Source organism: Pteropus alecto, unplaced genomic scaffold (assembly GCF_000325575.1).
Source record: "Pteropus alecto unplaced genomic scaffold, ASM32557v1 scaffold484, whole genome shotgun sequence".
Lineage (NCBI taxonomy): Eukaryota > Metazoa > Chordata > Mammalia > Chiroptera > Pteropodidae > Pteropus > Pteropus alecto.
In genome coordinates this window covers 1,536,693-1,559,292 of record NW_006435778.1, presented here as the reverse complement: position 1 = coordinate 1,559,292, position 22,600 = coordinate 1,536,693, and the positions used below count along the sequence as shown (strand labels likewise).

Below are 22,600 nucleotides of genomic sequence, written 5' to 3'. Positions count from 1 at the left end.
CAATAATAAAAAATTATATGGAAAAATCCACCAAATTTTTATAAATTAAACCACACACTTCCCTATAGCTCACTGGATAAAAGGAGACAAAGAGTACAAGAAAATAAGAAAATGTTTAAAACTGAAAATAAAAACACAACATATCAAAATTTGTGGAATGCAGCTAAAACTTATCTAGAAGGAAATTTTTAGCACTAAATACCTATATTTGAAAAGAAGAAAGGTTTCAAATCAGTGATCTCAACTTCCACCTTAAAGAACCAAAAAAAAAAAAAAAAAAAGAGCAAATGAAACCCAAAGCAAGCAGAAGTATTAGTAAATATCAAAACATAAATCAATGAAATAGAATATAGAAAAACAGTAAAGAAAATCAGTGAAACCAAAAGCTGGCTCTTTGAAAAGAAAATAAAATTGAAATCTGTCCAGATAATCAAGAAGAAAAGAGAGAAGACAAAAATTACCAATATAAAGGCATCACAACAAATTCTAGAGACATTAAAATGATAACAAGGGAATATTGTGAACAATTGTATGCCAATAACATAAATGAGATGAACTAATTCCTTGAAAGACAAAACTACCAAAGCTCACTCAAGAATAGATAAAAATGAGCTAGGCATATACTCAAAAGAATTGAAAACATGGACTCAAACAGCTACTTGTACACCGATGTTCATAGCAATACTATTCACAGTAACCAAAACTTGTCTATCAACAGATGAATGAATAAAGAAACTATGATTTATATAGTCAATGGACTATTATTAAGGCATAAATAAAGAATGAAATTCTGATATATGCTACAACATGGATGAACCTCGAAAACATTATGTTGAGTGAAATAAGCCAGACACAAAAGGACAAATATTGTATGATTCTACTTATAAGAGGTACTTACAATAGCTACAGTGAAAAACATCAATGGATACTGGGCGAACATTTGGTGAGGAACAGGATGTTGTCATAGTCTCACAGTATCTCTCCATAATATACTTATCAATCATAAAGGAAAAAGATATAACTCTACTGTAGAGTAGAGAAACCTGGCAGATAGCACTTTGATAAAATGACCACAGTCGATGCTCATAAATTCATAGAAACAGAAAGTAGAAGAGAAATTCATAGAAACAGAGTAGAGAGGCTGGAGAAATGACTTGTTTAATGAGTATAGATTTTCTGTTTGGGATGATGAAAAAGTTCTGGAACTGCATAGTGGTGATGGTTGTACAACATTGTGAATATACTTACTGTCACTGAATTGTGCCCTTAAATGGTTGAAATGGTATATTATTATATATGTATATTTTACCATAATGAAAAAGTAAATGGAAATTAATTTCAAAGAAATTGAATTTATGAATTGAATTTGTAGTTAAAAACCTTTCCACAAACAAAAATACAGGCCTAGATAGCTTCACTGATAAAGCCTGCCAAACATTGAAGGAACACATAACAATTCTATACAAACTTTTCCAGAAAATGGAAGAGGAGGAAATATTTTCCAACTCAATCTGTGAAGCATTACCCTGATACCAAAACCAAATAAAAATCATAAGAAAAACTACAAACTAATACCCTCAGGAGCATAAGTGCAAAAATTCATAATAAAAATTTTAGCAGAATAAATCAAATAATATATAAAAAAGGATAATACATCATGACCAAGTAGGGTTTACTCCAGGAATGTCAGGTTGGTTTAACACTCAAAAATTGATCACTTAATTCACCATACTTATAGAGTGAAAAAGAAAACACATATGGTCATCTCAATAATACAGAAAAAGCATTTGGTAAAATCTAACATTCCTAATAAAAACAATAAAACTGTCAACAAACTAAGAATATAAGGGAACATCCTCAACATGATTAAGAGCATCTATAATACAGCTACCCTTATACTTAATGGTAAGAGATTGAATCCTTTCTTCCTAACATCAGGAAAAAGGTAAAAATGTTTGCTTTCACCACTTCTATCCAACATTATACTTGTGGTTCTAAGCCAGTGCAATAAGACAATGAAGAGAAACAAAAGATAGCCAGATTAGAAAGGAAAAAGTAAAACTGTCTTTATTCTCTGATGACGTGGCCATCTATGTAGAAAATCATCTGAAAGGTCCAAGAAGCTATTAGAACTAATAATGAGTCTAGCAGGGTTATAGGCTATAAGGTTGATATACACAGTCAATATACCAGCAGTGAACAATCAGATACTGAAATTTTTAAATTACCATTATAATAGCATGTAGAAAATATGAAATACTTGAAAATAAATGTGACAAAAGGTGTGCAAGACCTATACAGTGAAAATCATATTACTGAGAGAAATTTAAAAAGACCTAAATAAGTGGAAAGACATACTGCATTCATGGATTGGAAGACAGTATTGTTAAGATGTTGATTCCCTACAAATTGATGTATAGATGCAATACAATCCCATTCAAAATTCCAGCAGGCTTTTTCTGGGTAGAAATTGATCAGCTGATTCTAAAATTCATAGGGAAATGTAGAAGACTTGAAATAGCCAAAAACAACTTTGCAAAAGAAAAAGTGATAGAACTAACACTACTTGATTTTCAAGACTCATTATAAAGCTATAGTAAGTAATAACAGGGTTATTGGTGTAAAGATAGATAAATGGATCAATGAAAAAAATATAGAGTCCCAAAGTAGACCCACACATGTGGCCAATTTGTTTCAATAAAAGGGCAAAGCCCCTTCAGTTAAGAAAAATGATAGTCTTTTCAAAAATGATACAACATAAAAATTAACATAATGAATTGCAGACCTAAATATAATAGCTAAAAGTATAAAATATTTTAAAGAAAACATAGGACAAAATGATTTTCATTTTTAGTTAGGCAAAGATTTCTTATCTATAACACTGAAAGCACAATCCATAACAGAAAAAATGATAAATTGGACTTACCAAAATCAAGAACTTCTGCTCTATGAAAATCATTACTGAGAATGAAAAGATAAGCCACAGACTAGGAGAAATATTTGCAAATCACACATCTCATAAAGGACTTGTATCCAGAATATGTAAAGAACTCTCAAAATTCAGTGATAAGAAAATGAACGACCCATTTTTCCAAGTGAGCGAAGATAGGAGACACTCTACCAAAGAAGCTATTCTGTTGAAAAATAAGCACATGAAAAGATGCTCAATATCATTTGTCCCTAGGGAAATGGATATTAAAAACACAATAAGAGAACAGATAAATTTTAAAAAACAAAAAACTGACCATAGCAAGGACTGGCAAAGATATGGAGCAACTGGAGCTCTCATACACTGTAAGTAGGAACATAAGTGGCACAAACACTTTGGGAATCAGGCAATTTTTTAAAATTTTTATATTTTTATTTTTTTCAATTATGGTTGACATACAATATTATAATAGTTTCAGATGTATAACACAATGATTACACATTTTTATAACTTGCAAAGTAATCACCTTGATAAATCTAGTACCCATCAGACCCATACATAGTTATTATAACAATACTGACCATATTCCCACATGCTATACTATACACCCCATGACTGTTTTGTAATTACCAATTTATGTGTCTTAATCCCTTCCCCCCTTCACCCAGACCCCCACCCCCCCAATCCAGCAACCATCAAAATGTTCTCTGTATCTACGAGCTTGTTTCTGTTGTTTGTTTATCCTGTTCTCTAGATTCCACATACAAGTGAAATTATATGGTATTTGTCTTTCTCTGTCTTACTTACTCCACTTAGCATAATACCCTCTAGGTCCATTCACGTTGTTACAGATGGCAAGATTTGATTCTTTTTTATGGCAGAGTAACATTCCACTGTATATATGTAACACCTCTTCTTTATCCATTCATTCACTGACAGACACCCAGGTTGCCTCCATATCTTGGCTATTAGAAATAATGCTGCAATGAACATGCACATGGATGCACATGTCTTTTCAAAGTACTGTTTTAGGTTTCTTTGGATAAATACCCAGAAGTGATCACTGGGTCCTTCTTTGTCTCTTGTCATAGCTTTTATTTTAAAGTCTGTTTTGTCTGGTATTAGTATTGGTACCCCAGCTTTTTTTTTTTCCATTTTAATGAAATATCTTTTCCATCCCTTAACTTTCACTCTGTGTATGTATGTCTTTCAATCTGATGTGAATCTCTTGTAGATAGCATATCTAAGGATTTTGTTTTTTTATCCATTCTGCCACCCTATGTCTTTCGATTAGAGCATTTAATCCATTTACATTTAAACTAATTGTTGCTAGGTATGTAGTTATTGCCACTTAATTATTCATTGTATATGTGTGTGTATGTATGTATGTATGTATGTATGTATGTATGTATGTATGTATGTATGTATGTATGTATTTGTCTTCTGAAAGAAGTCTCTTTAACATTTCTTATAATACTGGTTTGGTGGTGATGAACTCCTTTAGCTTTTGGTCTGGGAAACTCTTTATCTGTCTTTTGATTCTGATAGTTTTGCTGGGTAATCTTGGTTGTAGGTCCTTTCTTTTCATCACTTTGGATATTTCCTGCCAATCCCTTCTGGTATGCAAAGATTTTGTTTAGAAATCAGCTGACAATCTTATGGGGAGCTCCCTCATGGGTAACTAACTGCTTTTCTCTTGCTGCTTTTTAAGATTCTTTGTCTTTTGGTATTTTAATTATGTCTTGATGTGGGCCTCTTTGTAGTCATTTGGGACTCTGTGCTTTCTGGTCTTGTATATCTGTTTCCTTCACCAGGTTCGGGAAGTTTTCTGTCTTTATTTCTACAAATAGGTGTTCAGTTCCTTGCTCATTCTCTTCTCCTGGTACTCCTATGATGCAAATGTTGGAGTGCTTGATGTTGTCCCAGAGGCCCCATAACTATCCTCATATTTTTGGATTTTTTTTTCTTTTTGCTGTTCTGATTTAGTGTTTTCTGATATATGATTTGCAAATATTTTTCCAATTAAGTAGGTTACTTTTCATTTTGTTTATGGTTTCCTTTGCTGTGCAGAAACTTTTCATTTGATGTAGTCCTATGTGTTTATTTTTGCTTTTGTTGTTTTTACTTTTGGTGCCAAATTAAAAAATCATTGTCAAAACCTATATCAAGAAGCTTACCCTACATTTATGATTTCTGGTCTTATGGTCAAGTCTTTAATACATTAAAGACTTACATTTTAAACTAATTTGTGTGTATGTGATAAGATAGTGGTCCAGGTTCATTCTTTTGCATGTGGTTGTCCAGTTTTCCCAACATCATTTATTGAAGAGACTGTCCTTACCCTATTATATATTCTTGGCTCTTTTGTCATATAGTTATTGACCATATATGTATGGCTTTATTTCTGGGCTCTGTGTTTCTTCCTTTGATCCATGTGTCTGTTTTTATGCCTATATCATATTGTTTTAATTACCATAGCTTTATAATATAGTTTGAAATCAGGGAACATTATGTCTCCAACTTTATTCTTCTTTCTCAAGATTGCTTTGTCTATTCAGGTTCTTTTGTGGTTCCATACAAATTTTAGGATTGTTTGCTCTATTTCTGTGAAAAACGACTTTAGAATTTTGAATTTTGAGAGGGATTGCATTGAGTGTGTAGATTCTTTTGGGTAGTATGGACATTTTAACAGTAGTAATTCTTTCAATCCATAAGCATGGATTTTCATTTATTTGCTTCTTCAATTTATTTGCTTCTTCAATTTTTCCCATAATGTCTTGCAGTTTTCATTATACAGGTGTTTCACCTCCTAGGTTAAATTTATTCCTAGGTTTTTTATGCAATCATAAATGGAATTGTTTTTTTCACTTCTCTTTTTGATAGTTTGTTATTAATGTCTATAAATGCAATAGATTTTTGTGTATTGATTTTGTATCTTGAAACATTACTGAATTAATTTATAATTCTAACAGTTTTTGATGGAGTCTTTAGGATTTTCTATATTATTATCATGTCATCTGCAAATAGTGACAGCTTTAGTTCTTCCTTTCCAATTTAAATGCCTTTTATTTCTTTTTCTTACCTAATTACTCTGGCTAGAACTTCCAATATTATATTGAATAAAAGTGGCAAGAGTGAGCATCCTTGCCTTGTTCCTAATCTTGGAGGAAAAGCTTTCAGCTTTTCATCATTGAGTATGATGTTAGCCTTTATGTTAAAGTATGTTCCCTTATACCTGTTTCTTTGAGAGTTTTTATCATAAATGGACGTTGAATTTTGTCAAATGCTTTTTCTGCATCTATTAAGAAGATCATACGATTTTCATTCTTCATTTTGTAAATGTGGTGTATTCCATTTTCTGATTTGCATATGTTGAACTAACCTTGCATCACTGGAATATATCCTACTTGATCAAGGTGCATGACCCTTTTAATGTATTATTGAATTAATTTGCTAATATCTATTTTTTAAATTATTTATTTATTTTTATGGTGACACTGGTTAACAAAATCCAGTAAGTTTTAGCTGTTCACTTTAACAATAAGGCATATATATATTTACACTGTGTATTCACCTCCCTTAGTTAGATTTCTTTCTGTCACCACATATTTGACCCCCTTAACTCTGTCTACCTTCCCCCTTCTCCACTCCTTACCTTCTGGTAACCACTAGTCTATAGTCTATGTCCATGAGTCTGTGTTTGTCCTGTTCCTTTGTTGTTTTTAGGTTTATATCCCCCATATAAGTGATATCATGTGATTTTCAACTTCTGACTGGCTTAGTTGGCTTAGCATGATTATCTCGAGGTCCATCCATGTTGTCGCAAATGGCAGTATTTCATCTCTTCTTATGTCTGTTCAGCTCCTCTGCCAGTTTTTTGATTGGATTGTTTGTTTTTTGTTGTTGTTGTTATTGAGTTGTATGAGTTCTTTGTATATTTTGGATATTAGGCCCTTATCGGAGGCGTTGCTTGCAAATATATTTTCCCATTCAGATGGTTGTCTCTTTACCTTGTTGACAATTTCTTTTGCTGAGCAGAAGCTTTTTAGTTTGATGTAGTCACATTCATTTATTTTAGCTTTTACTTCCCTTGCTTTTGAGGTCAAATTCATAAAATCCTCTTTAAGTCCAAGGTCCTTGAGTTTAGTTCCTATGTTTTCTTTTATGCATTTTATTGTTTCAGGTCTTATATTCAGGTCCTTAATCCATTTCGAGTTAATTTTGGTGTGTGGTGATAGACAACAGTCTAGTTTCATTTACTAATATTTTTTGAGGATTTTTGCACCTACATCTATCAGGGATATGGACCTGTAATTTTCTTTTCTTGTGGCGTCCTTGACTGGATTTGATATCAGGGTAATTCTGGCCTTATAAAATGACCTTGGAAGAGTCCCCTCCTCTTCTATTTTTTGTAAGAGTTTGAAAGGATTGATATTAATCTTCTTTGAAAGTTTGGGAGAATTTACCAGTGAAACCATCTGGTGCTGGACTTTTTTTGGGGGGGGGAGGTCTTTGTTTACTGAGTCAATCTCCTTACTAGTAATTGGTCAGTTCAGTTTTCATTTTTAATAACCAAAACTTTGTAATAACCCCAAACTGGAAACAATCAAATATCCATCAATAGATGAATGAATAAACAAACTGTGATATAAGCATATAATGGAATACTACTCAGTAATGAAAAGAAATGAACTACTGATACACAGCACAACATGTTTGAATCTCAAAATAATTATGCTAAGTGAAAGAAGCCAGACCAAATAAAAAAACAATACATATTGTATTATACCATTTATGTATAATTTTAGAAAATGCACACTGTAGTGATAGAAGGAAAATCAGTGGGAATGAGAGCTGGAGCAAGCCAGGATAGAAAGGAAGAAGAGATTACCAAGGGTCACAAGGAAACTTGGGGATGATAGATATGTTCATTATCTTCATTGTGGTGATGGTTTCTTGGGTGTATAGATTTGCCAAAATTTATCAACCTGTACATTTTAAATATGTGCTGATTATTTCATGGCAATTACCCTCAATAAAGCTATAAATAAATATATAAGTAAGTAATGATAGCAACTAATTATAACCCATTAAATAAAATAGGTATCCATGAGTTTTATATTGATATGAATAAATAAATGAGTAGGGTGAAATGCCAACTGATGATTGTGGAAAAATGATAAAATAAGAATATACCAATTTGAAACTATATAATACTTCACTCAGCCTAGAAATATCAATGGATATTAAACTAGTAGGTGAACATTTGATGAAGGATTTTTACGGTCTCAAAGTAACTCCCCACAAAATACTTGTTAATCATAAAGAAAAGACGTATAACTTTACAGTAGAGAAACCTAGCAGATATCACTTTAATCGAGTAATCATAGTTAATACCACCAGTAATGGGTCAAGTCAGTGTCATATATCACCTGTTAGGAAGCAATAAGAACTCAGCATCACTTCTGTGATACTATAGCCAAAAATGTAAGTCTTCATCTAATCATGAGAAAATATCAAGAATACCCAGATTGAAGGACATACTACAAAATAACTTGTCTAATCTGCAAAAAGTGTCAAGGTCATGAATGTCAGGGGAAGACTGAAGAATTTTTCCAAGTTGACAAAGACTAAAGAGATGTGACAGACTAAATGTAATATACGTGATCTTCCATAAAATGATTTTGCTATAAAGTACATTATTGGGACAAGTGGTGAAACTTGAATTAGGTCTGTGATGGATGGTAGTAATATTATCAATATTAATTTCCTGATTTTGATTATTGTGTTTTTGGTATGTAGAAAAGTGTCCTCCTTGTTTGCCAGAAATATAGGCTACAGTATTTGGGAGTGATGGAATTCAAGTCAGTTACTTACTTTTAAATGGTTCAGGAGTAAGAAAAGGTCTCTCTCTACTATTCTTGAAACTTTTTTGTATGTTTGAAATTCAAAATAAAAGTTAAAAACATTTTGACAAAGCAATTTGCAAAGTTGTGGAGTGAGAGTATAGATTTGTAATCTTTTGTGGAGGGCAATTTGTCATATCTATTAAAATTACAATGCATGTATCCTTTGACCTAGCAATTTCACTTCCAGGATTTTATCTTACAAATATTTTGTACAAACGTGAAATGATGTTTGTACAAGGTTATGCACTCCAACATTATTTGTAGTTGCAAAATATCTGAAACATTCTAAATATCCATCAACAGGAGACTGATTAAATTTATTTCTTTGGGTCCAAAATTCTCTTACATGGAATTAAAAACTCTGAAAAGATTCAAAAATCTAAACTTTTTGTAAGTTTCACAGCAAAACCTGACCTCAGATCACATGAGGCTTTAGTTGTTTCTCAGCGCTCTTACCAGTCACACACATCTCTGCCTTTACCAGTATTGTGTTGCCTTCTCTGTTTATGCTGTTATTTTGTAAGGTGGAGTTTAATTACCCTGTAAATACGTCCACAAAATTGAAAATACTCCTGTAGGTAAAAATAAGAAAAGGAAGCATCTGTCATTATCAATAGCATAAAAAATAGAGTTAGTGCAGAATCGTGATCAGGTGCGTCTATGAGGCATCTTACTGAAGAATAAGGTATGGAAATTAACACCAATTATGACTTGAAAGAATAGAAAGACAAAGTGTTGAAGTTTTAAAGTGACAAAAATGACCAGAACTAATAAAGAATAGAAAATTTTTAAGGGACAAAAAATGAAGATGTTGACATGACCATGATTGAATAAATAAAACAATGAAGTGGTGCAAATATGCTACTGAATGGTTTCTTGCTCATGAAACAAACTAGAATATGCCATGAATGACTGAACATTTAAGGTGAGTATAGAATATCAGAAGATTGGCTGCAGAGGATGATGGTATAAAATATTTGAACATCTATGATGAAGAAGCTTCTGCTTATCATGAAGGAGACAAAAATTATGACATTGTTAAGAGAATTTCTAATGAAGATCTTAGTCCCACACATATATAGAGTGCTGATGAAATAGCTCTGTTCTGTCCTATATTATTTTATTTTAAAAATTTACAATAATTGATGAGCAAGCAAGAGGTTTTAAGGACTCTAAGCACAGGTTGAAAGTTCTGGGATGTATCAATGCATCAGACAGGTAAAGTTAGGAAAAGCCAACACCCAAGATGTTTAAAAAGTTGTTCACAATTTGGGTAATCAAAGAGATATTTTCTAAAGAGCCCAGTAATCTGTACCAATAACATGAGCTCATTGCACACAGGCTGGAATGAAAGAAAACTTATATTATTCTTGAACCACTGTTCTACATACAGTCCTTCTGAACTTTTTGTGATCAAGAAATTTTTCTCCCAACAAAGAGAAAATATAAATATTTATTTTTCTATTTTCATACTCTATACTTGTAGCAGTTAACTTCCAAGGCTTCCTAAAGGAGTTAATTGCAGAAGCTTTATCAGGCATACCTTAATGGTGCCATTTACACAGTTGCTGATGCTTGGAATGATTGATAAATATTGGGCAGATTCTTTGGCTTACAATAATGTTTGAAAGTGAACCTGTAGGTAAAAAAGACTGAAGGATTTTGTCATTAATAAGAAGATATATAGTCTCATTGGTTACACCAAAAGTTTATTGGCTAAAAGTCTAAAGTCAGAGTCTTGCTACTCAAAGTATGGTCAGTGGACAAGCAGCATCAACATCATCTGGAAGCTTGTTAGGAATGCAAATTCCCAGACCCATCTCTGGACCTCCTGAATCAGAATCTATATGTGTGCAGCCCAAGAATCTATGTTTTAACAAATTCCATATGAGAGAATTATGCTCACCAAGGTTGTAGAAGCACTGAGTTAGAGCAAGCTGAAAGCAAAAAATACTGAATATTACAAGTTATATACCTGTTGTATATTCTTTGCAGGATAGAAAAATTGCTAAAATTGTGTTAATCCAAATAAACATGGGGCTAGTAGTGATGACAATGATGAGATGTAACACAAATGCAAAAAAATCTTCATAGATAACGTGGGAGAAATGTTTGAGCAGTTAATTGGCCTTGAATAACATATATTCATCAGTGAAAAAAAATTATGGCTGCTCAATTAATTGAATAGACTGCTTATATAGAAATCCATATTAATAAGACACATTACTCTAGAAATACACTTTTTTAATGGCTATCTATTGTAGTGTTACTTCATCATTAAAGAATCCCATTCTTAGCCCATCATTCAATTTTTAACTAATCTTTGATGACAATAATAGCAATGCTGATGAAGCCTTTTGTCCAAAGTCCTCAAAGAACCAGATGTAACAAATATTTATTGCATGCATATGTATAGATATTTAGTTTGATTTGAGGTTTTATTGAATGTTTTCCTTAGAAATAAAGAGTACCAAGTATTTATGGCCTATATCGTACGTTTTCAGTTATCAGTTTATTATTGTATTGATAAACTACAATACTAATTTTGCTCTTCATCCCACCTAGTGTGACTATTCATACATTCAGCATATAAATAGTGTTTAATTATGGGATGCTGCCTCAGGCCCACTGCAAATATTATACAAATTATCTTTCTGTAACTTAAGAAATTCTGAATTCCAAAATGCATTCAAAACCCTTTAGCAATTTTTCTATCCTGCAAGAAACTCTTTGTACTGTTATAGGATAAACACCAAGATATATTGATATGTAGGGGGAGAAATAACATGCAAATCTGTATATATTGTGCTACCATTTGTGGGTTTTTTTTTTAAAGGAGAGGAAATAGATCATATATTTCCTTATTATGCATAGACTATACCATAATATGGGGTTAGAAGTGGGTGAATGAGGGACAAGGGGAAGGGGAAGAAAGAAATTTTCATTATTTACCTTTTGTATCTGTTCAATATTGAACCATGTGAATATTTCCAAAATTTTAAGTTATAAGTGTCAATAAAAATTTCTCAAATTGAAACATAAAGATAAAAAAAGAATAGGCAGGGGAACTCAGAACAGAATAACTGAGAACTATGGGACAATTAGAAAAGATATATAAGATATGCATAATAGGAACACCAGAAGGAGAAGAAAGAAAGGAGCAGAAGAAATATTTAAAGTAATAATGGCTGAGAATTTTCCAAAGTTAGTGACAGACACCAAGACACAGATCCAGGAAGCTCAGAGAATACCAAGTGGTATAAATACCAAAAAAATTTATTTCTAGACATACCATATTCAAACCGCAGAAAACCAAAGTAAAAATATATATTGAAAGAAGCCAGAGAACAAAATCACCATATCTATAGAGAAAAAAAGGATAAGAATTACATCAACTTCACAAACTATGCAAACGAGAGAGTGGAGTGAAATATTTAAAGTGTTGAAAGAAGAAACCTCCAACCTAGAATTCGGTATCCAAATAAATTATCCTTCAAAAGTAAAGAAGAAAAAAGATTTTCTCATTAAAAATGAGAGAATTTCTTGCCAGTGGACCCACCTTGCAAGAATTCCTTCAGAGAGAAGGAAAATGATATAGATCTGAAACTCAGATCTACATAAAGAAAGGAAGAGTATTAGAGAAGGAATAAATGAAGATAAAATAAAACTTCTGGTGTTTTTTGCATTCTTAACTGAACTAATATATAACTTCTCATTTAAAATAGTAGCAATGCATGAGGTGATCATAGCTTAAATTTAAGTGAAATGAATGACAGCAGTGATGTTACAGATGGAAGGGAAGAACTTAGAATACTATTATAAGGTACTTTATGAAGTGACGTAGTTATTTGAAAATGGACTTATATTAGTTGTAAAAGTATATTGCAATTCTAGGGCAAACACTATACTTTTTTAATTGTTAAACATTTTAGAAGAATATAGTTTTAATATTAAAAATTCTTAAAGACATAATTGATGTGAGAGAAGAGAAAATTGAATAATAGGAAACATTTCATTATTTTAAAAAAATTCTCTTCTTCCTGTTATTTGTAGTTTTGAACATTAGATTTTTTTTTACCAAAAGGTAGCTAAGTATATGATTGCAAGTGAAAAAATAGGAGACAACAATCAGGTATTGTCAGGTTTTCCATTTTCATTTGTGTGTGAATGTTTAATATAAATGCAGGGACATAAACCATTAATACAAGTCAAAATGTTTCAGTGAACAAGTTTCAGCAGTTCAACTTTATAAGTTATAAATAAACCTGATAATTTTTCTGGACAAAACCAGTATTTGGATTTTTAAAAAAACTAGTATATTTCTTACTGATAGCAACGAAATAGTGTTTGTAGCATTTTTATCATACAGTAGATTCTATCCATTCACTATACTTTTTTAACTGAGTTGTACTACATGCAAGTACATGTTTTTAATGTTGTCTGTCTTTTGTGCTGTTCCTGTAAATTTGCTGTTAAAATACATTAAACTATAAATATTGAAAAAAGAAAGTGTGGTTCACACACTGAGGAATATTATTCAGCCATTAAAAAGGGGGTGGGGGGGAATCCATTCACTTGTGACAACATGGATGAACCTTAATGGCATTGTGCTAAGCCAAATAAGACAGAAAAAGACAAATACTGTATGCTATCACTTTATATATGGAATCTAAAGCTGAATTTCTAGAAGCAGATTAGATTGATGGTTGGCAGGGGCTGAGGAGTAGGGGCAATGGAGAGATGTTGGTCAAAAGGTACAAATTTTCAATTATAAGATGAATAAGTTCTGGGGATCCAGTATACAGCATGGTGACTATGGTCAACAATACTGTATTGTATACTTGAAATTTCCTAACAGAGTGAATCTTAAACGTTCTTACCACACACTAAAATAAAAGTAACTGTGTGAGGTAATAGATGTTAACTAACTTTATTGTGGTAATCATTTGCAATACATATATCAGATCACATTGTATGCCTTAAACTTTCATAATATTAAGTCAATTATATTTCAGTAAAGCTAGGGGAATATAAAATAAATAATCTAAGCTTCCACCTTAGAAAACTAGAAAAAGAAGGACAATATAAACCTAAAGCTAGCAGGAAAAAAAATAATAAAAATTAGAGCAGAAATCAATGAAATTTAAATTGGAAAAAAAATAGATAAAATCAATGGAAGCAAAAGCTGCTGCTTTGACAAGATTATTAAATTTGATTAACCTCTACCCAAGCTAACCAAGAAAAAGAAGAAATAAATTACTAATATCATAAATGAAAGAGAGGCCATCATTACTGATCCCATGGGCATTAAAAGGATAATAAAGGAAAATTATGAACAACTGTGGGCCCACAAATTTGATACCTCAGATGGTGAAATGCACCAATTCCTCAAAAAATACAATCTAAAACTCATACAGAGAAATAAGTAATCTGAATAGGACTATATATATTAAAGAAATTAATTCATTCTATAGCCATGCCACCCTGAACAAGCCCGATTCCGTCTGATCTCGGAAGCTAAGCAGGGTCAGGCCTGGTTAGTACTTGGATGGGAGACCACCTAGGAAGACCAGGTGCTGTAGGCGTAAAAAATAAAAAGTAAAGAAGGGATTGTAAACTGACAAGGTCCTTGCGATCTGTGAAGTCAACCAAGTGTTGCCCCACCTAAAAAAAAAATTGATTCAATTATCTTTCAAACAGAAAGCACTTGGCCCAGATGAGTTCACTGGTGAGTTTTATCAAATATTTAAGGAAAAAATGATACCCATTCTTTACAATCTCTTCTAGAAAATAGAAGCAAAGAAAACACCTGTAACTTACTGTAAGGCCAGCATTACTGTAATACCAAAACCAGATAAAGACAATACAAGAAAGGAAAACTGCAGACCAATATCACTCATGAAGGTGAATATAAAAATCTTCAACAACATATTAACAAATTGGATCCAACAAAGTATAAAAAAAATTATACACCATGACTAAGTGGGATTTATTTTAGGTATGCAAGGCTGGTTTGAGCACTTGAAAATTAATGTAATCCATCATATCCACAGGCTAAAGAAGAAAGATCATATGATTATATTGCCAGACACAAGAAAATCATTTGACCAAAGCCAGCACCTATTTATGATTAAAAAAAAAAAAAAAACTCTCAGCAAACTAGGCGTAGAAGAGAACTAACTTTATAAAGAACATCGAAGAACTATAGCTACCGTCATACTTAATGGAGAGAAACTAGACACTTTCCCCTGAAAATTATGTATGAGACAAGAATATCTCCTCTTAACCACTCCCATTCAGCATCTTACTAGAAGTTCTGGCTAATGCAATAAGGAAGGAAATAAAAGGTATACAGATTAAGAAAGAAGAAATAAAACTTTGTTTGCAAATGACATGATTGTTTATGTAGAAATTTCTAAAGAATCAACAGCAGAAAACAAACTAAGAATTGATTACACCAAAGATACAAGGTTAAGATACAAAAATCCATTGCTTTATTATATACCAGCAATGAACAATTAAAATTTGAAATTAAAAACATAATAGCATTTACATTAGCATCCCCAAAGAAAGTACTTAGGAATAAATCTAACAAGATACGTAAAAGATCTATATGAAGAAAACTATAAAACATTGATGAAATAAATCAAAGAAGATCTAAATAGATATTCCATTTCCATAGATAAGATAATATTATTTTTATTTCAGTTCTTCCCAACTTGATCTATAGATTCAATACAATCTCAGCCAAAATCCCAGCAAGTTATTTTATGGATAATGACAAACTCTATATGGAAAAGCAAAAGACCTAGAATAGCCAACACAATATTAAAGAGGAACAAAGTTGGAGAACTAACACTACCCAACTTTAAGACTTATTGTAAAGCTGCAATAATCAAGACAGTGTGGTACTGGCAAAAGAATAGACAAATAAATCAATGTAACGGAATAAAGAGCTCAGAAATAGACCCATACAAATACAGTCAAGTGATCTTTCACAACAGAGAAAAGAATAGTCTTTCCAACAAATGGTACTGGAAAAACTGGACATCCACATGCAAAAAAACAAAATGAATATAGACCTTATGCCTTTCATAAAAATTAACTCAGAATGGACCATATACATAAATTTATATGCAAAACTATAAAACTTATGGACGATAACAGGAGAAAATCTAGGTGGCCTTGGGTTTGACAATGAAATTTTAGATACAATACCAAAAACACGATCCATGAAAGAAAAAAAATTGATAAGTAGGACTTCATTAAAATGAAAAACTTCTCTTCAGTAATAAACACTGTTAAGAAACTGAAAAGATAAACCACAGACTGGGAGAATATATTTGTAAAACACTCAACTGAAAAAGGACTTGTATCCAAAATATACAAATGACACTTAACAGTAAGAAAACAAACAACTGAATTTTACGATGGGCAAAAGACTCCAATAGATGCCTCGACAAAGAAGATATACATATGGTAAACAAGCATATGAAAACATGCTCAGCATCATGTCATTAGAGAAAAATAAAACAAAAGCAAAATACAACTATATACCTATTAGAATGGCTAAAATTCAAAACATTGACACCACCAAATATTGGTAAGGATGTAGAGCAACAAGAATTCTCGTTGTTGGAAAAGTGAAAGGTGCAGCCAGTATGGAAAACAGTTTGGCAGTTTTTTACAAAGCTAAACGTAGTTTTACCATATGATCCAGCAATCATGCTCCAAAGTATTTACTACCCAAATGAGTTGAAAACCTACGTCCACACAAAAACTTGCACACAAATGTTTATAGCAGCTTTATTTGTAATTGCCCAAAACTGGAAGCAACCAAGATGTCCTTCAAAAGGTGAATGGATAAACAAACTGTGATATTTCTTTACAATGGAATATTTATCAATAAAAAGAATTGAGCTAGCAAGCCACAGAAAGACATGGAGGAAACTTAAATGTATATTGCTTAGTAAAAGAAGCCAGTATGAAAAGGTTACATACTGTAATTCTAAGTACCTGACACTGTGGAAAAGATAAAACTAAAAGATAAATAGTCACAGGAAGAATGAGGAAAGGGATGAATAGGTGAAGCACAGGAGATTTTTACAGCAATGAATCTATTCTGTATGATGCAATAATGGTGGATCCATGATATTATGCATTTGTCAAAAACCATAGACCTGTTAACCACAATGGACCCTCATGTAAACTATGGACTTTAACATGTGGGTGTTGGTTTATCAAATGTACTACACTAACGTAAGACATTAATAATAGGAGAAACTGGAAGTGGGAAGAGGAGGTATATGGAAACTCTACTATCTGCTCGATTTCCTATAAACCTGAAACTGCTTTAAAAACAGAATCTATTCATTCAAACAATTGTTTTTAAAGGTGACAGAAGAAAAGTAATCTCTCCCATAATCATGACACCCAATGATAACTACTACTAAGACACTGGTATAAATATTCCTGGAGATTTTCTATGCATATGTATGCACATACATATACTATACACACACTGCTACTTATCTTTTTTTGTAAAAGTAGAATAATAGAGTATTAACTATATATAAATTGTTTACAATTCCCACAACAACCCTAAAAGGTTATTTCCATTTTATAGATGAAGTAACTGAGCTGGTAAATGTCTGAAATAGGTTCAATTTCCAGTACATTTTATTCCAAAGCCTATATATTCTTACCACTATACCTCTTTGTAAAACATAAGACCTACTTTTCGTTCTATCTTTATTTCACATTTGACCCCTTCATAAGATACACCAGTCTTTCATATACCATACTGCCTTCATACACATTCATTTCTATTAGTATGCATGCCCTTCACATGGTGTAATCCTTAATGCTGTACACTAGTACCTTGTTTAGAATCCTTGCCTACAGAATAGGAAGTGGTGGCCCAGCTCCTTTTTGCTCCAGAGAGGCAAACAATGGGACTGGCAGACTTTTTTTTTCTTTTCTTTTCTTTTTTAGTAATAATATGACTTCTTGCCTCCTGTATAAGTAGCTGTCAAATTTGAGGTGTTCATGGAAATTATTTCTGGGACCTGAAGAGCCTGAGGGAATGGAGTGTGAGGGGTAGATGGAAAGGTGCAGAGAAGTAAAATTCATGTGGGTGCCTAGGGAAGGAAGCAGCCTCCAGTGGGTTCAGTGCTGACAGAGATTGATAATTCAGATAAGATGGTAACATTCAGAAGCATTCAGTGAATTGATAGCAGCCAGTTCAACCAGTACCTGTTGTGGGACCATTCAGAGAAGCTTTAAAGAAGACCCTGTGACCCTCTCTTGGCACCTATAGGGGACACTCTGAGGCTCCGAACAATCCTGGAAGCAATACAGAAGCACATCCATTCTTCGTCCCTCATCTTCAAGCTGGCCCAAGACGCATTCAAGATTGCTACTCCCACAGACAGTAGTACTGACAGCACCCTGCTCAACGTGGCCCTGGAGCTGGGGTTACAGGTATGGAGGAGTGGGCTATCTCAGCTTTAGGTTTCTGGCCTAGTGACAATTTGTAGAAGATAAGATCTCAGGGGGACTGGGCATAGGCCAAGTCTGGTTCTTTCTGTGTCCCCAGAATACAGCAAGACTAGGCACAAAGTAAGAACTCTATAAATTGGACTCCATTTTGAAATTAAGGCCAGAAGCAGTGTAGCTTTGGGCTCTATCAGATCTATATCTTCTCCCCACACTACCCCCATTCCTCCAAGTCAATCAAGGTGTGGTAATAAGGACTTTATTCATTATAGGTCATCAGTAAAGCCTATCTGATTTTTGAGAGGGGTGCGGCAAACATGTGGATATTTGCGGTAATAAGTACAAACCTGTCTGTACTTATCAGGGGAGAGATGGCTGTTTAAAGCACCAATAAATACTTGTATAAATGAATGCCCAGGGGAAGTCAGGAGGGGGAGTTCATAACAGTTATGCTTAACCCACTGGGAATGCCACTTTTTTTGCCCAGGTGATGAGAATGACCTTATCAACCCTTAACTGGAGGCGCCGGGAGATGGTGCGGTGGTTGGTGACATGTGCTACAGAAGTGGGTGAGTCTCCCACCTCCCTCTACCCCTGGGGTAAAGGAGTTCCTAGGTCCTACTCTTGGGACAGGACAACAAATCATTAGAGCTCTCATATTCTTATTACTGATGGCCTAAGAAAGGATGGGGCTACTGGTAGAAGATGGCCTCTGTTCAGCCAGCCCAGGCTCTGCCCTCTCTGCTTGGACTATACCCAGATGTCAGAAGCACTTTGACCCTCTGATCAGAGACATGTCTGAGAGAATGAATTTTCAACCACCAGTACTCAAGTACACCCTTGGGAGGTAGTTGGCCCAGTGGTTTTGTCCCAGTCCCTATCCATACTTTTGAGAAACCCCAAACAACTTGGAGGCTCAGGACCCCATCTACAGCCCAAAGCCCCAACACAAGACTCTACTCTGAGAGGCCCCACTTCAGCTAGGACCCCCAGACAGATCTGTAACCCCTGCCTTGGGGCAAGCAAACCACAGGCTCTGCTGCTCCATCTTTGAGGGGTAAGAGCACCTGCCGAGACCCTCAATCCTCTGACCTGGGGAAGGAAGGAATGGGAAGAGACCCCAAACAGGGTCTGGCTATCAGGGATGCTCTCCTTGTCCTGGTTTGCCTCAGATCATCTCAAGGCTGCTGAGGAGGAGGGAGAACTTGTCTCTGCAGGTCAAGTTCTGACCCAAAATGGTAATCTGGGCAGACTTGAATTAGGACCCGGATGGCCACTGCTGAGCTCAGGCTCTCCCTGACAGGTGTGCGGGCCCTGGTGAGCATCTTGCAGAGCTGGTACACACTCTTCACCCCTACCGAAGCTACTAGCATTGTGGCTGCCACAGCCGTATCCCACACAACTATTCTGCGCCTCAGTCTTGACTATCCACAGCGGGAGGAGCTGGCTAGCTGTGCTCGCACATTGGCCCTGCAGTGTGCTATGAAGGATCCACAGAGCTGTGCCCTGTCAGCCCTTACACTCTGTGAGAAAGACCACATCGCCTTTGAGGCAGCCTACCAGATTGCCATTGATGCTGCCGCTGGTGGCATGACCCATTCACAGCTGTTCACCATCGCCCGCTACATGGAGCTCCGTGGCTACCCGCTACGTGCCTTCAAGCTGGCCTCACTGGCCATGAGCCATCTCAACCTGGCCTACAACCAGGACACCCACCCAGCCATCAATGATGTTCTCTGGGCGTGCGCCCTCAGCCACTCTCTGGGCAAGAATGAGCTGGCGGCCCTCATTCCCCTGGTGGTAAAAAGTGTGCACTGTGCTACAGTGCTTTCAGACATCCTGAGGCGCTGCACAGTGACTGCACCTGGCCTTGCTGGCATCCCAGGCCGCCGCAGCTCTGGAAAGCTCATGTCCACGGACAAAGCTCCACTGCGCCAGCTGCTGGATGCCACCATCAATGCCTATATCAACACTACACACTCACGCCTGACACACATCAGCCCCCGCCACTATGGAGAGTTCATTGAGTTTCTGAGCAAGGCTCGGGAGACCTTCCTGCTGCCCCAGGATGGCCACCTGCAGTTTGCCCAGTTCATCGACAACCTCAAACAAATCTACAAAGGCAAGAAGAAGCTGATGCTGCTGGTGCGAGAGCGCTTTGGCTGAGAAATCGGACAGCTCACTGCTGGGGCAGCCTGGGCTCCCAGGTACCATCAGGTCAGGCCAAGGACACTGAAACATTTGTCTACCCTGAGAGGACTCTAAGCACCTGTGTCTGAAGCCAAAGGACCACAGGGCTAAGCATGGGAGGAGTCCAACTCTAGCCAGTATGCCTGCCTTGGCAAGGTTCTCAATATAAACCCACCGTTCCTGAAGGAGCTGGGCCCTGCAGATAGATCAGAAACTCTACAACATGCCACCTCACGCCCCTATATCCTGCGTGTCCTGGGCATTGGCCCTCTCCCTTGGCAAACACAGAACACTGTTCCGTCTCAGGGATTGTTTAACCAGAGAAACAGAAGCATTTATGGTACTGTAAATATTATAGTATATGTGTTGCCAATTACATTGTAAAGTTCCAACTATTTATAATTCTGGTTCTAATTTTATGGGTACTTAAAATAGCTGTGGGTGGGAAGATAGGCTTGTTTTCTGAGGAGACTCACAACAATTTCTCAGGTTTCCCTTACAGAGTATAAACTTGGCAGTGGAAGAGTGGGGGGGTGACAGGGAGAAAAATGGCCAGTTAGAATAAATCCCAAGTCTAGTCAATGCAGAAACCTCAGCCTACTGACAGGGCATCTGTAGCTCAGTGGTGGGTGAGGGGCAGGGCCAGGACTGGACTTCGACTTTTGCCACACGAAGCCATGAGGACACTGAGGCTCTCGCTCCTGCCTCACATAGCCTCTCTAGGAGCCTGCTGAGCTCCTGAGAAACAAGCGCAGGGAGAAGGTGAAGGTCTGGGAGGCCACTGAGCTCATAATATTCATCTTCTCTGGTCACCTTTGTGTTAGAGTGCCTGGTTTCATCTCTAATTATGTATGTGTGTATATTTGTTTGGCTAAGTACATATATCTGTGTGCATAGATGTATCTGTACGTGCCTCTATGTGCACATATATTTATGTGTATATGTCTGTGAATACATGTCTGTATGCTGGACTGTGGCTTTCTATGAGGATATTTACATTTGTGAACATTTAAGAATACATATCTGTGTGTTCATGTTTCTTGATGCATGTTTAGTGTGTATCTAGGCACACAAGTGCATGTGTATAAACATGTTTGTGTGTATGCCTGCTCTCCATTGATCTGTCTTTGTATGTGTAACTATATTTCAACATGTAGGTATGTCTGTGATTTCATGTTTGAGGATCTGCATGAACGGGTCCCTTCTTTTTGCCACATCTCTCTTCTCCATTCCTCTTAGTCTCTCACCAGCTAAACGTGTTCCCCATCTCTGTGCCTCTTATTCACCATTCTCTCTCATCAGACAGGCTGTAAGCACTAGTCTCCCTCTACCTTGAGTGGCTCCTTCAGCTCCACAGTTCTCTTCTCACCCTGTACTTGCTTTCTTCCCCTGCCTCTCTACCTCAAGCTTCCTCTGCCTGCTTTTGTCACAGCCTCATTGGTTGCTGATTTGGAGGCTGGGGCTGGGATGCATTTGGCTTTTACCCTTCTGACTAGTTTCTAGCCCTAGTGGGCAACTTGTCTTAGCCTTGGCTGTCCACGGTATATGATGTTCCTGCTACCCTCCTGACACTCTGCTCAGCCTGGAATTATTATAGGAGGTAGCAAGGGCATTCAGAATAGTCATTTGGATGCCAGTGTCTTGGTGTTTACTGTTTCATGTTTTAGTTTCCGAGTAGGGGGTGGGGTGTGATAGGGAAAGGGTGGTATAGCTAGAGTGTGAACTAAGGACCTCTCTGCTTTATTTTCCTTTCTTTGACAAACTGTGTCATCTTTTTTTCCCCTCTACACTAACCAGTAAGTTGTGTTTGCTGTTTGTGGCTACTGAAGTCTTACTGTTCAGCCATGGGGCCCCTGCAACCTATTGGCCTGGTTGGTTAAAAAAAAAAAAAAAAAAAAAGACACCCCACTTTTTTTTTTGTTTCCCCTGTCAGCCTTGAGCAGTTTAGCCATTTGAAAAATGGATGATGGCTGAAGTTAAGGAACTGAGCATTTGGGAGTCTAAGTACAGCTGAGATAAAAGCAGAGGAAAAAAAAAGAAAGAAAGAAAAAAAAAAAGAAACAAAACAAGGGCG

General features: G+C 35.6%; 1 protein-coding gene and 1 pseudogene across 1 annotated transcript in view; both read left to right on the top strand.

Moving 5' to 3' along the window:
* ZSWIM5 (zinc finger SWIM-type containing 5) overlaps positions 1–22,419 on the top strand; it is a 147,342-nt gene extending 124,923 nt beyond the window's left edge. The window contains exons 12-14 of the mRNA XM_006911420.1: positions 18,158–18,321; positions 18,824–18,905; positions 19,640–22,419. Of these exons, the coding sequence (XP_006911482.1) occupies positions 18,158–18,321; positions 18,824–18,905; positions 19,640–20,502 (1,109 nt within the window). The 3' untranslated portion in view covers positions 20,503–22,419. The remainder of the gene's footprint in view (positions 1–18,157; positions 18,322–18,823; positions 18,906–19,639) is intronic.
* On the top strand, positions 14,305–14,423 carry LOC112479363 (annotated as a pseudogene).
* Positions 22,420–22,600: the final 181 nt, after the last annotated feature.